The 14,380-nt window shown below is 39.4% G+C and overlaps 1 protein-coding gene across 6 annotated transcripts in view; it reads left to right on the top strand.

The window, feature by feature from the left end:
* Positions 1–14,380, top strand: part of SFMBT2 (Scm like with four mbt domains 2) — a 203,091-nt gene that overhangs the window by 120,554 nt on the left and 68,157 nt on the right. For all 6 annotated transcript variants that reach the window (XM_081161619.1, XM_081161621.1, XM_081161617.1 and 3 more), the window contains 2 exons: positions 7,562–7,663; positions 12,527–12,674. In XM_081161619.1, coding sequence (XP_081017745.1) covers positions 7,562–7,663; positions 12,527–12,674 — 250 coding nt within the window. The remainder of the gene's footprint in view (positions 1–7,561; positions 7,664–12,526; positions 12,675–14,380) is intronic.

Here is a 14,380-nt window from a genome sequence, read left to right as displayed (position 1 = left end):
CCCTCCCTTATTGGGAGAGGGTTAACTAAGCGTGAAAAAAGACAGTGTAATCACTGCGTACCTACACACACAAAATCAGCCTTGTTTTTTTCATAGTGGTGTCGTAAATAAGGTGGAATTTCTTGCCACTTACAAATGCTTTTATGGTGCTAAATGTTAATCAATGAAAAGCATTCTCATTGCCCCTGTTTTTTTAAACAACCTAGTGTACCAGTTTTTGGACTTCCTGTGAAATAGGCCTGCTGTAATCGCCTGTTATAAATCTTGTGTTTCAGGTCGAAGTATATAGTACTACATTTCCTCATTACTATTTTTTAACTTGATTTAATGCATGACTAGTAGATAAAATCGCTATTTACAGCTGTAAGTAAAAAATGGAAATGCTTATGAGTGTTCAGCTTACAGAGTTTTTATTACATTTTTGTTATAAATATTTCATTGGCTAAATTTAATTCAGTGCAGGGGAATTGAAATGTAATAATGCTATTGACTTAATAAATGCTGGCATCCTGATGTCCAGCTTTAGATGAAACGAATATGAGAGTAATTTTCTTATGAACATATGAGCACTAAATCACTGGTAACACAAAAAGGAACAATATGATGAATTGCACTGGTTCTATTTTTAGCATGACATGTTGATATAAGTAAAGGAATTAAAGCGTAGTTCATTATATGTCAATTTGAATGTAATACTAATTAAAACCTTCCTCTAACTTCACTGAAGCCTATTCTTAGAAATTATGCAAATTAATTGAGTCCTAAAAGATGCATATTCAATGTTTGAGTTCCCTGTGGACCAAAAACTGGCATGTTGGAACAGACAAAATTATATACTGTGCAGTATTTTCCTGTAAGTATGATATGGTAAATGAGTTTGATACTTAAAAAAATGTGGAGGGGGTCTGAATTATATATCTATTTGTTGTTCGTTTTATTTTGTAACAACATAAGCAGAAAGGAGGAACCAAAGAATTAAAGATTGGCTCTCAGATTACCACCCCCAAAGGAAATTTCTTATAGCCACTGATTGTGGGACTCAGCTTAAGACTTTGGTTTCTGCACAGGGAATGATTCACTGCTCTTCCTAACATTAAAATCCTCACCAAGTGCATTTTAATTGTGTGGTGTTAATTAGGTTGAACTCATTCTCCCCTCTGCCACATTCTTCATCTTTTCCTGTCGTATGAGGTGCCGGGATGACAGGAAGCATTGGCTATTTTGGGATCTCTGATGGCCATAATAACAGCAGGCCCTACAGTTCTGCAGGCCCTGAGAGTGAACGTATGTAGAGAGGGCAGCTACCTTCGAGGCATGGGGATGAGACTGGAACCTAAAATGATGGGATGCTCTTTCTTTCTTCCTGTCTTCTCTTTCTTCTTTCTCTCACTTGGCAAGACTCTTCATCTCCTTTTGTAGATTTATGCTCATGGTCCTTCATCTCTTTCTAGAAAGAACTTCAGTGTTTGCCCGAAGCTCTGTCACTCTGTCAGGGAAGTTCGGGCCGGTGCTTACTTACGATGACTGACATTAAGGCGGCTCTGTGCAGTAGTGTTTCTTTAACAGCTATGTTGGATTCTTCCAGAACCAGTGCCTTTTCCCAGGCATGGTAATCCCGTCAAAGACAGAGCCTTCATCAGAGGCTACTATTTAGAGCCGTCAGTGACCAGTGTGTACCCGAGAATGCTCTGAGGTGGCCTCCAATTCTTGACATGTTTCATCGGTGAATTAGAGCGAGATGTGAGCCAAAACAACCAGATATACAGCAGTTTGTCCAAACTTCTCCAGCACTATGCTTTGTATTTATCACTCCTCAGTCATTTTCTAACTGAATTTCAAGCTTGTCATGTCAGGAAGCACATCATCCACTCTTCTCTTCATCCACATACATTAGTGCTTAACCTACAGTATTGACAATACCACTGACAAATTGAGATTTGTGTGGACTTTGCAGCCAGGAACTAATTTGCAGGACTTTGCAGCCAGGAACTAGATTAATCACATTTATCAGATTAACCTGTCTGGGTTAACATGGATAACTATATGAGAAAATAGGTATTGATGAAGGGTAGTTTAAAAAACACCATAGCATAATTCAGACACAGGAAAGCAGTAACAATTATTCATTCATGCTGGTGAAGACTGTGACTGACTATATATAAACATTTTGGGGGCAATTTTTAGTGTCATAATTCCCTCTGACACATTTTTTTCATAAGCCATTAAAAAGTAATGAATTAACAGCAAAATATGGAGCTTTTAGTAAATGATCACTATTAATAACCATCACTTTTAACTTGGTGATAGCTGTTTTTGAAATAAAAATTTGGTGCCTGTAGGTTGTAAGGGTTTTACTTGTTTGTATATGAATTAGCAATAAAAAAATAAAAGATCCTTTAGAGTCTTTGCTTCCTAGTGTGTTCTATAACCTGCTAGCTAATCATGGATTTAGAGTCAGGCCACTCAGATTTGAGTCCTGGCTCCTCTTGTTAGCTCTGTGTCCTTGCTCAGGTAACTTAATCTCTCTGTATCTTAATTTGTTCACTGTAAGGTGGGCACTGCCCAGCAGTCTGTTGTGAGAAGGAAATGATGCTGCCTGGAAAGAACTAACAAGTATTTACAATGTTAATCGTTACTGTTTCTGCCTGCTTGATATCATATACTCGACGGAGTTCATTCTCAGTGCACTTAGTAGCACAATGTGAGAGCTACTGGGGTTCAGAAGAGAATAAAGTGGATGAAACCTGAGTGGAAAACAGATGTTGATATACCCCTAAACTCCTTTACATTGTCATTCCACTGCAAATAAGGTAGCCTGAAGAGTGAATTTTGATGTAGGCTGGTAAGACCATCTTCCAATAAAATAAATGGTATTTTACTTCTGATCAATGTAAAACTACTTTAGGACAAAAATAAAATGTGAAGGGATCAATGTAGTTGGGAATGACATTGCCAGCATTTCTCAAGTGAAAGGTATTTTCCATAAGCAATTTAACTGGACTCCAGAATATTTAAATGGTATTTCTTGAATGTGACAGGCATATTTGCAAATGTACTGAGGATTTAGTCATCCCTCCTGATTTCAGGAATAACATCATTCTTGATCTAGTCATTGTGAGGTGTGAATGATTCTCTAGAGCTTTTGCAAAGGGCAGGATGTATCTTTCAAACCACAGTGAGTTTTCCATTATCTCTCAGCAGATAATTGGTTTTGTGAATCATCTTCAGGGGCCAGGAACTCTCTCTGCTTAACACAGAGAGTGATTAGCTGGTGTTTATATAAATGAATGCATATAATCTGAATATATTAACAACCCAAAGTAAATGGTCTGGGGGTGATTAAGTTTGTGTTTCATTGATAATATCTGTACCTTTTCTCTCATTTACTAATATAGATGTGTATATATATATACATACATACACACGGAGAGAGCTCAGAAGGTCTGTGTATTGACCTATTTGGAAATTCACTGGTTTTGAATTCTTTGCTTATCATAAAAAAACTATTTTTAGGAGTGCCTAAATGATTTCACTTGCCTCTTAGATCAGACTCAAACCCCTCAATCAGTATTTAAGACCCAGCTCCCCTAACCAAATTTACTGTGCCACCTTCCCAGAGTCCTTATCATTCCAAGTCACACGCTTTTCATAGTTCAAAATGAGATTCACTCCTACAAACCTTTGGACTACCATCATCAGAGTGACAATAATTTTTATTTGCAAAGAGTAAAAATATTTGTTCTGAAATTTCTTCTAAGCCTGGATCTTCCATAGCTGTTCTTTGTCTTCCTTCTTTCTTTGATAAATGTAGTATTTTCTGTGTGTGTGTCTGTGCATCATCGAACAGCCTACTGTGGTACCTCAGTGGTTTCTAATGAATGCTTATTGAATGAATGATAGAACATAGAACTGGAATGGATGCCAATCATCCAGTTTTTGATGTTTCTTCAGCTTAACTCCATAAATATTTATTGGGATCTTCCTTGGATGAACTGCATAATGGAAATGAGAGAGTTCGACATTGACTAGACAGTATTGCACGTACTGCATGGCTACCTGTCCTGTTTTTTAAAAGTTTCCAATGGTCAGAGGATTCAATGGCAAGAAAATATTATCTTGTCTCTAGTAAAACATTTATGACATGGTTGTTCATGAATAACCTAAGCATAAAAAAAGCAGACATGGTGAAAGTCATCATCATTATGTGTCTTTGCTCCTAAATTTAAAAAAAATTCCAGTATGTTGACTTACTTTTGAAACTGGTGGGATTTCTACATGGTCATAGTAGAATTTTTTTTCCTGTCTTTTTTTTTTCTTTTTTAAATGTTGATTAAAAAGTGGCCCTAAGAAAATGGAAAATAGGGCTGGGGATACAGGAATGTATTTTATATATTTCAAGATCATTTCTGGAATTTGGAGTTCAAATTTAATAGGATATTATAGATAGATATGACTATTTGAGACCAGAATATACATACCTATGTTTGGATGCAGCTACCTCTCAAAATGTCTGGCTTCTTTTTCCAGTATAATAAACAAGCCAGTTTAAGAATTTGCACATATTGTGGAGCTAAAACAGATGTATTTCCACAGGTAAGAAGTTCGTGTGCTTGCAACCGAAACCCAGTAGGAATAATTTAAGATGCTGGAAATCTGAGTCATGATTGATGAATGGAAAGTTTTTCTAAACCTTTGCTCATTCAGCTTTATTTTTAAATTGTTTAAAAGCATTTTAATGTCATCAGAACAAATTATTGTCGATATCTTCACTGTTTAAAAATATTAATGGCATTAATATTTTATTTTCATCCCACATGTAGTCATGTATGATTTTGACGTGAATGGTATTTTCTGTGGATGAACAGAAAGGGAGAGACAATCAGTGATTGACAAATAAACACATAGACACTACAGGAAAGAAGGGAGAGCGTGTGATATCTGCAAATGATGCAGATTGCTACCAAAATCATTAATAATAAGCACTTAAAATAGAGTCTGCGGCCCTGAATGGCGGTTACTTAAAGAACAAATTGCTGTCCTAAGCCTTTGTGCTTTATTTCTCAGGAAAGCAGTCACCAACTGGTCCCACTAGAAAACTTTGAATGAAATAAGGCAGCAGTTAAAGGACAAATATTAGTGTAGGGTTCCTGTGGGCCACAGAGTTTGAACACAGAATTGGGGGCTGTGATTGAGAGACTTTTCCCTAGGGCTTGGAGCACAGATATAAGATAGGTATAGACTTGGCTAAAAACTTCAGGTCAGTGGTCAAGGTCAAACTGAGAGCTTGGGATGTAGAGTGTGTCAGGGGTCATAGGTCAGCTCTTCTTAGAAAGCTGGCTGTACTGAGAGCAAAGGTAGAAACAAGCATATAGGACAAAAAATGGGCACACAAGTCAAAATCAAGAGATTAAGACGGTGGATGGGTAGACCAGAAGCCCAGAATGTTGTCAGGATACCCTTATAAGGGAAATACAAAGGAGAAGCCAGCAGGACAGTTGAGACAGGGAAATTGCAAGGAGAGGAAAAATAAAAAATTGCAAGGAGAGATCTCTCTGGTGTCAGAGGCAGCCAGGAAGAAGTCAAGATTTCTATTATTGGTGAACCACATCTCAAGAATAGTTAGCCTTGTAGCTGTGAGTAATGAGAGTAAACTTCTGCTGTAGCAGAGAGGGACACAGAAGAACTGTGCAAATATTCCATTCATCTGGGAAATTTATTAGAGTTAGGAGTTTGTCATGAGTGCATGAGGGCATTTCTGTACTGTCAGAAAGTATAATGATGACTGCTTAAGCTTATTGAATATATCAGATAAAATTTTATTGTATTATAATTTATAATAATTTCTCTTTTCGAAAGGTTAAAATGATTTTGTGCTTAAAAGAGAAAAATATTTATCTGCAAAATCTATTAATGTGCCTCAATTCCCATTGATAGTGAGATATTGGGAGCCATGGTGTCTGATAGTAACATTTTAATTCAGATGTCAGTCATTTTCAATTTACTACTTTTGTCTCAACACCTGTGGTTTCTGGCTTTGCCTTGGCATTATGGTAGGTGTGTATTGCTATGCATTGAACTCCTTATACTGTTTCTTTTTGAATCCCTTTTCTGGACCCAGCTTCCCCAGCCACCTTTAAAAATAAATGCTCTATTTTCAGTATATAATCGTCTCCTGCACCTAAGAATGTTTCCTTGTGCTTTTCCTTACGCATAACATTTTTATATAGTGATGACTATAAATTCTTAAGGAATTGATAAAGGTTGAAAATGGGCCAGTTCTTTCAGGGAGTTTTTATCATTTGAGTCATTGCACATGGACCACATCCTTTCTTATTATGGATGTGGCACTGTTTGCCTGGCCACACCGACACTTTGCATCCATTGACTACAGAGACCTCTGCAGACTGCTGTGGTGACATGAAAAATGAAAGGGTCCTTGTGGCCCTGTAGGCGGTTACATTCTGTACCTTTGGTAAAGCAGTGGAGCTGTGAAGAATTTTATAAGCATTTCCTTTTCTCTAGTCTTGTGTTGTACCCCGACTGCATTGACCAGCTTTTGCCAGAGGAGCAAGCACAGCCCCGTGAGGCTGTGTACAGTCATCAGAATTGGATGTAGATGCATCATTGAATTAATTAAAGAGTCACTTTAGATTTGCAGATAAAAGAAAGTAGTAGATCCCCAGGTATTTTTGTACTTCTCATCCAATTGATGTATTTAGAAATAGAAGGATTTATTTGCAGCTATTATTTCCTCAGGGGCAGTCGGCAGATACATTTATTTAACCACTACTATTTATACAGACTGTGAGTTATGAGGTGACCTCCATCTCAGCAAGATAAATCCTGGTACCCAGAGTCCAGCCAGCTTCGTCTGTTGCTGTGTGGCTGAAGTGGATATTGAAATTTGTTTTCTTGGGAAGGCAGGAAAACCCCACCTCACACGCTTAGGTTGCTGTGCGTGGGTTATAAAACTGCCAGACACCTATTCAGCTGGGGGCATTGCTCGTCTTTATTGAGCAGGAATCAGGTTCTGATTGTCTGCAGGGCTGTTTTGGACCCTAGTGTGCGCACACCTCCAAGATCACCGGCTCGCCGCTAGTAACTGATAAGCTGTGTGCTCTTAGACACAGGACACAGAGACAAGCTGTATCACCCACAAGGTACTCACTGAAACCCCGTGAAGTAACCCCGGGGGCAAGAGGCCACATTTTCTGAAGACTTTCCTGCTGCGTCTTAGATGCCCGATCGCCTCTATTACTCTGCTGTGCTTCATTTACAGTGCCCAAGAAGATCAAAGCCGTGCAATGTGAATTTTTTTGCTTCGTGTAAATTTAAGCATGGCCTCAAAGGCTTGTTTCCTCTCTCTTGGAAAAGCAATTTAGCTTGCAGAAAATAATTAAACCCGCAGTATCTTGCAATAATTAGACATTTGAAACGGGGAGGGTTAATTATTTCAGTCCGATTTGGCTGCCCAATAAAATATTCAAGGATAGCATCCAGACAGTTACCGACTTAATTTACAATCCCCGTGCGTTCACTATTTGTACCCTTTTCCCTACAGGATCATGCAGATTTGCGAAGCCATTTCTTCACAGTTGGGATGAAGCTAGAAACAGTGAATATGAGTGAGCCCTTTCATATCTGTCCTGCATCAGTGACCAAGGTGAGTTTCTCTCCCTTGCTCTTTACCTCAACCTCCAGAGTGGATCAAATAAATCTTTCTACTCAAAGCCAACCAGGTGGAATATGTTTGCAGAAGGGTATTCCATAATGCCCAGTAACCGTAAGGTGCATTGCCTTCTCTCCCATCCAGTGCTATTTGAAGCTCTCTCTTTATCACTGGTAGCACAGAGCGAGTCTGATCAGATGTCCCCTCGTGTAGTGGTTGGGGTGTTTCTCTTGTCTTCTGATAGTACAGTATGAGGACACTCCTGTCTGTGAGTGGCCTGGAGGAAGGCTCAGATGCATGTGCATGGCTTGTGAACTTGCTCCTCCTGCGCTGATAGTATTTAATATGATGGATCTATTTATATTTTGAAAATACCTGAAAATGGTGAAAAGCAAATTCCCATTGCCAGTGTGTCAGCCCTTCTACTTCCTTTTAATCATCTGCTTTCATTGACTGAAGGAAAAGTCATGCTTCTGAGATTTGCAGATTTAAAATGAAATTACTTTTTCATGTAAAGGCATTTTTATTATGGTCTGATAGGCTTTTAAGATTATAATTTTCCTTCTCCATTGAAGAAATCTAAATGAAGTCGGCTATGGTAACATCTAAAGTATGTGTTTCTACCTTAAGGATCTCTTGTAAATGGTGGAAGAGACCAGCAAACTTAGCACTCTTCAGCCGATGTCCGTTTTAGTTAATGGCCTTTTGTGTATTTCCTGGAGTAGGTAATTAACAGTTCAAAAGTCAATTCTATGGATTCAAACCCAGGTCTCACGATGCCCACTAAAGTGATGTTTAATGTTTTAATTCCTTGTAGGCATAATGCTCTAGTCCAAACAAATGACTTTGCAGATAAATCCCAACCAGCTTTGCTAATCACTAGCTGAATAAATTACTTATGTTTTAAGTACCTTAGTTTTCATATCTAGTCAGTAGGTACTATACTGTCCACTTCATGTCCTTCAGAGAAGTGAGGAATCATGTATGAAGTGCCTGGCACAGTGCTTGGCACATGGGAATGTTCAGTAAAATATTGACTGCGTTCAGCCAAACCTTTGGTCCCTGTTATGGGTACTATATTATCACAGTTAACTTCCTAGAAGAAAGCATTTCATAGGCATCTGGGGAATCCAAGGGACCTGCTGAGTCATCTTACCCTTGTTAGCTGGTGAAATATAAGTCTGATTGTTTTAGAAGTGAATTTTGAGTTTGTTTCTTACACAGTGCTGTGGTGGTTAATCGAAGCTATGTATCACCAGCGTTAGCAAAGGGCCAGCCCTCCAGCTGGAATCAAAAGTCCAGTGAATCATTCAGGACACTTTATTTTCAACATCCCTCCTGAAGAGAAAAGGGAACCGTGTCAGTTTCCCTTTAAAACCACACACATTGCTGAGTCCCCCGCGGGCTCTCTGTGCGTGCAGAGCGGCTGCGGTGAAATGCCGCCGTGTGAAGAGGGTGATGAAGGTGGACCGCAGCGGGCTGCCCCTCAGTGGGCCGGGGCGTCAGCCATCCTTAGGCCGAAAAGAACGCTTTCGTGATCCAACAGGATACCTCTAATTTTACATTTCCTCTCATCTTCCGTTTGCTTTCCCATTTTGGAAACATACCGACTGCTGATCAGACTGCTTTTGGTTCCTATGGAGACATGGTCTGTCTTGAAATTTGTGATCCGAGAGGAAGAGAGAAGAAATTTGTATTTTGATTTTGAAGTATTTGAAAAACTTGTTCGGTTATCTACTGTGGGCTTTTGTATTTCACTCTTGTGGGCAGCTCAAAGAAAGGACTCCTTTGTGCATTTTTTTCTGAGAGTCTTGATCAGTGAAATACTTTTCCAAAGAAATAGTCACATAATTAATATGAATAAATCAGTTGGGTCTATTTATTCGTTCCTCATTACAAGAATATATTTGACCTTGGGAGTAAAAACAAAGGCATTTCTTTGATGTTACTTCACATGGCAGGATGTCCCGGCTGTATTTGGGGTATGATCAGATGTGTCCTCAGTAGCTCCCATAACTGTCGCACAGGACTTTTCAACCAGACAGTGATGATGTGAAATGTATGACCCCCAGATGTGGGGTCCTAGAACGTGATCCTTTAGGTGTTACAGATTAATTTCTGAATTGTATAAAGTTGAAGACACTAAAAAAACACACACCCTAATTCCATTTTAATTTCTTTTTTCCGAAAGAGAGTGGATTTGTTAATGTAGTGACAAGTGCTTTCAAGTTACTCGAGTTGTGCGTTTTTAATTTATGGTTTGGCATAACTACGTAAGAGAAAAAACACTGACTTACGCTTTGAGCGATAATCTCTCGGCTGAAATGCGAGCTATCGTGTTTATACACCGTTCACTAAAAACCTTTGATTTGAAATGACCTTCGGGGTTCTTTACTATGTATTCTGGTTATTGTACATTTGTAGAAAACTAAAGAGTGATATCTTGTTGAAACCAGACCATAATTTCCCTTTGAGCAGTGGGTGATACAGTGAAGCCAGCTGCTCATTTATCTGGATATATATCGCCCTGTCCTCATTCTAAGAGGCTGTGGTGTCAGCTTCACTTGGAATTTATTTAAAAAAAAAAAAAAAAAAAGCCAAACATGCAAATGTGCTTAGCCTGTCAGGGGTAGATTTTCACATTTTTATGCCTTTAAATAGTTACATATGTAACATTAGGGTGTGACATATTAATTATCGTTAGTTTTAGCCAGAATATCTTTATCTTGTTGGGTAGACTTCCAGTAGCAGTAGTTTGGTTTCCACAAAAAAAGTTTACTACCTAAATAAATCTTATTGGGGCCTGTGGGTAGGGAGAGATTTTCTCTGATTTTTAGGATACATTTTTGTTTTTATACTTCCTACTCTTTGTATCAGAGAGAAAATACTTAAGTCATTCTTTCTTACATACAACTCCTTCCCTTATTGGCCATGTGCTGTGTAATGCGTGGACTTGGAGGAGCACCTCCCCAGGTTTAAGACTCACTACGTGTAACAGTATTAGAATAATCTCCATGTAGAAGGTATTTATAAGTAAATAGGTTTCTTTCAACACTGGAAAATGTTTTAGAATATTAAGTTTGAGAATACAATGCACTATGTGGTTATTAGTCACCATAATGAAATTTTCATTTTTATATTCTCTGGGGCTTTTCTTGATAGCTGTTGAAGAAATAAATAAATAACGTTAAAGCCAACAGACAGATAAGCATGTAGCAGGTCCAATTAATGCCCAACCGTTAGCAGTGCAGTGGGATTATGTTTTCGGTGTTCCAAAGTAGTAAGATATTGACAGATGATGGTGGTGATGACACTATCATCTATTATGTGAAATATATTCCACTTTTTAGAGCAAAGGATACTAGAATTAGAAGTCTTGGGCTCTGTTTCTATTTTTGCTAGCTCTGAGCTGCATAGCCTTGGGCAAGTTGGTTAACTGCTCCGGGCTTCAGGTCAAGACCTGTGTGTTGACCAGATGGACCAGTGTTTCTGAACCATTTAGCTTTTTCTCTGAAGTAATAAGTAAGCAAATACAGTATGTTACATGTTAAATGAAAAGGAGAAAGATGCGTCAGGGAAGGGACTAATGGAGTGTTGGTGGAGGGAAGGAAGATGTGATTTTAAATTGGGTTGTCAGGGAAGGGCCTCCCTGGGAAAGTGATGTTTGATCCTTTGCAAAGCTCAGGCAGCAGGACTCTATTTACTGGAATTAACTTCAAGAAGAACTGAAGTGAGTTTACTCTCCTGCTTATCTTTGAACTAGGTTGCTTCTAGAAAAGATTTTGTAAAGGAAGGAGCCAAGAATCGTAGCTTAAGGAGAGTGTCAGGGTTTCCTGAGAAAACCCTGGCTGATTTCTGTTGAGTTGGGAAAGTGCTGTTTTTTCTCTGGTCTGTTTTACATACTTGGTGCTTTAAATCTGTCACGCTTTTCACTGTTGGGGTTCACCTGATTCATGCACCTTTCTTTTTCCGTCAGCATGCCTTGTTCTTATTTCTTCCTGGACTTCTTTTCCCCCTTATATTCTGTGGATGATTATCCAGTTTCTGTGTACAGAGCGCTTTCCCTGCATGGTGGGAATACCTTGATGGGGAGCTAAGAGACCACAGTCCTCAAGGCACTTAGGATCTGTTGGGGGAGACAGATGTGCTATCAGTCCACAGGGGGGAAAAAGGGATTTTCAGTAAAGAGATTTAATCCTGATGATTTGGGGGCACAGCAAGGAGGTGCCCTTTTTTCCAACTGAGTGGTTGGGAAAGCGTCCCAACAGCATTGACTTTCAGGATGGGCCTCTAAAAATGCACCGTGATTTGATAGACTGACAATGGAGTGGGGTGTAGACTGTGAGAATGCTGACTAAGGGCAGGCCTGGCGTGAATGATCTCCTCTTGGGCTGGAGGGTGGGGCAGTTGGGCAGATACAAGATGAGCGATACACTAGACTAGATGAGACTAGAAATCTCCAGGCCAGACCTGTGAGAGCTTGTGTCCCTGCTGTGGACAGGGAGAAGCCAATCAGATCTTTCAGTGCCTGCCTGGCTTTCCCCTTGGCCAGGGTTTGTTTGTCTTACTTCAGCAGTTTGTTTATCTTTCAGCTGTGATTGTTGGTTTACATTTCATTCTCTGTCTCCTATGTATTCTACTTACTCGTTTACTTTTCACTAATATGACCACAGTGATCAAGTCTAACTTTTTAGCAACTGGATCAATTTTGTAATACACGTTGAAATGCCGGTTTGTGGTCAGACCATTTTGATGAAATGCACTGATTGCGTTTGGAAGCTGTGCCAATATTTCATTACTAGTCTTACATGTAATCCCAAGGAACTAACCAGTGGCTGTATTGGTTTTCTCTTTCAGGTTTTTAACAATCATTTTTTTCAAGTGACTATTGACGACCTAAGACCAGAACCTTGTAAACTCTCAATGCTGTGCCATGCGGATTCTTTGGGGATTTTACCAGTACAGTGGTGCCTTAAAAATGGAGTCAATCTCACACCTCCCAAAGGTTGGTATTCTGTGAAAATTTGCAGGCCTTGGGTGATGCAGGAGGGTTTCGAATTGTCACTGATGTGATGCCTTTGTTTATCTGGAGAAATTTATGTTGTAAACAATTTAGAAATAGTGGGAAAATCGTGTGCTTCATGGTTAGGTTGACATAGGAGTCTACAGCTTCCTTCCCTGGGGAGGCGCGACCTTGAGATGCTCAGTCCATTTCTGTAGAGGAAAGTGCCCGGTCAGTGATGGGATGATTGGCATCTGCGCTTCTCCTGTGTAGTGATAGAGGTTACCCTGTTGCTAAGTGATTGAGGCTAAAAACTGGAGAGTGTCTACGAGGTGGCTTTGAAAGTGCAATAAAATGCTAATGAAGCATTTCTTTACATTTTTATTTACAACAAATCATATTTTCCCCAGAGCCCAGTTGCTCCCAGATATCTAACATTTTGGTGCTACAATACATTAAAATAACTAAATTGGGAACCAGGTTGCACCAAAATAATTTTTACTTTGGGATCCGTGCATCATGCTCCAAGGTTAGTAATGTGATGTGCTGTCCTTTAGAGGTCTAAGGTTTATTCAGGGAAGAAAGCAAAGCAAAAGGAGAAAAGATGGGGAGGAAATAAAGGGAATAATAGAAGAGAAATGCGGGAGAGATTAGAAAAGTAAACTTATGGGGGGGTTGTAACAGATAACCACAAATAGTACAGGGGTTTGTGCTAACCTTTTCAACTCGCCAGGGACTGGTTTACATGTATCGTTAATCATATTGGGAGATAACTGACACCCACAGGTTGAGCTCTAGTTTTCCTGGTGGCCATCGTTTACTGTGTGCCACCTTTACTTGTGTACGCCTCGCTCAGCCATGCCTGCACTCCACTGGCACGAGTATACTTAGATATCTTTAGGCTCTTATCCTCTGTGCTCATCCCCATGGAGGAGATGCTTTTGAATATTTCCGTTTCAGTAGTCAGTCCTTCACATGTAGGTTCTGCAGTAATGGAACGGAAATTTCTGCGTAACACTGTGTATAACTGTTTTAAGTGCTTAACTCATTTAATCCTCAAAATGAGCGTTGCCCTGTGAAGAAACTTGGTCACAGAAAGTTTATAAAACCTGCCAAAAGCCACACGTAGAAAATCACAGGGCAGGAGGTCTGGCTCCTGATCCCATTCCCCATAGTAGTGAGGACTCCAGTTCATGAAGCCCAGGCTTTTGCTTCCACTTTGGTCCTCACAAAAGACTCTGGCCAAATCCCTCTGCTTCAGCTTTCAGGACTGTCAACGGGGGACACCCAAGGTATTCCACAGGCACTTCAACTTTGCAGGATCAAAGAAATAACAAAAGACTAAGTATTTTTATAATCCCTTAACATAGCTATATAGGTTTCATATCATAAAATCTATGCTGGTGGTAGATAAGAGAAGTCCTTTCCAGCTGTGAAATTTCAGGATTAGGTCATGCGTGGAGTTTGAAATTCCCTTGGGCCACCGCTATTTCTTTGTAGCCGCTCTAATCAAACCTTGTGTGCTATGTGGACGGGTTTCATGTCATTGAAGAAAGTCTTTGTCTAGATTTCTAAAATGCTCCTTAGTTGGACTTTGCAAATTTCTAGTTAGTAATAAGATCTATTTTAAGAATTTTTAAAAAATTGGTTGGGTATTTCCTTACATAATGCAAACAAGGAAAATTATTGATACGTGCATTTTGGTTGCT

The sequence above is a fragment of the Miniopterus schreibersii genome, assembly GCF_964146895.1.
Source record: "Miniopterus schreibersii genome assembly, chromosome: 1".
Taxonomy (NCBI): domain Eukaryota; kingdom Metazoa; phylum Chordata; class Mammalia; order Chiroptera; family Miniopteridae; genus Miniopterus; species Miniopterus schreibersii.
The sequence above is the reverse complement of the archived record's forward strand: the minus strand, read 5'-3'. Positions and strand labels throughout refer to the sequence as shown.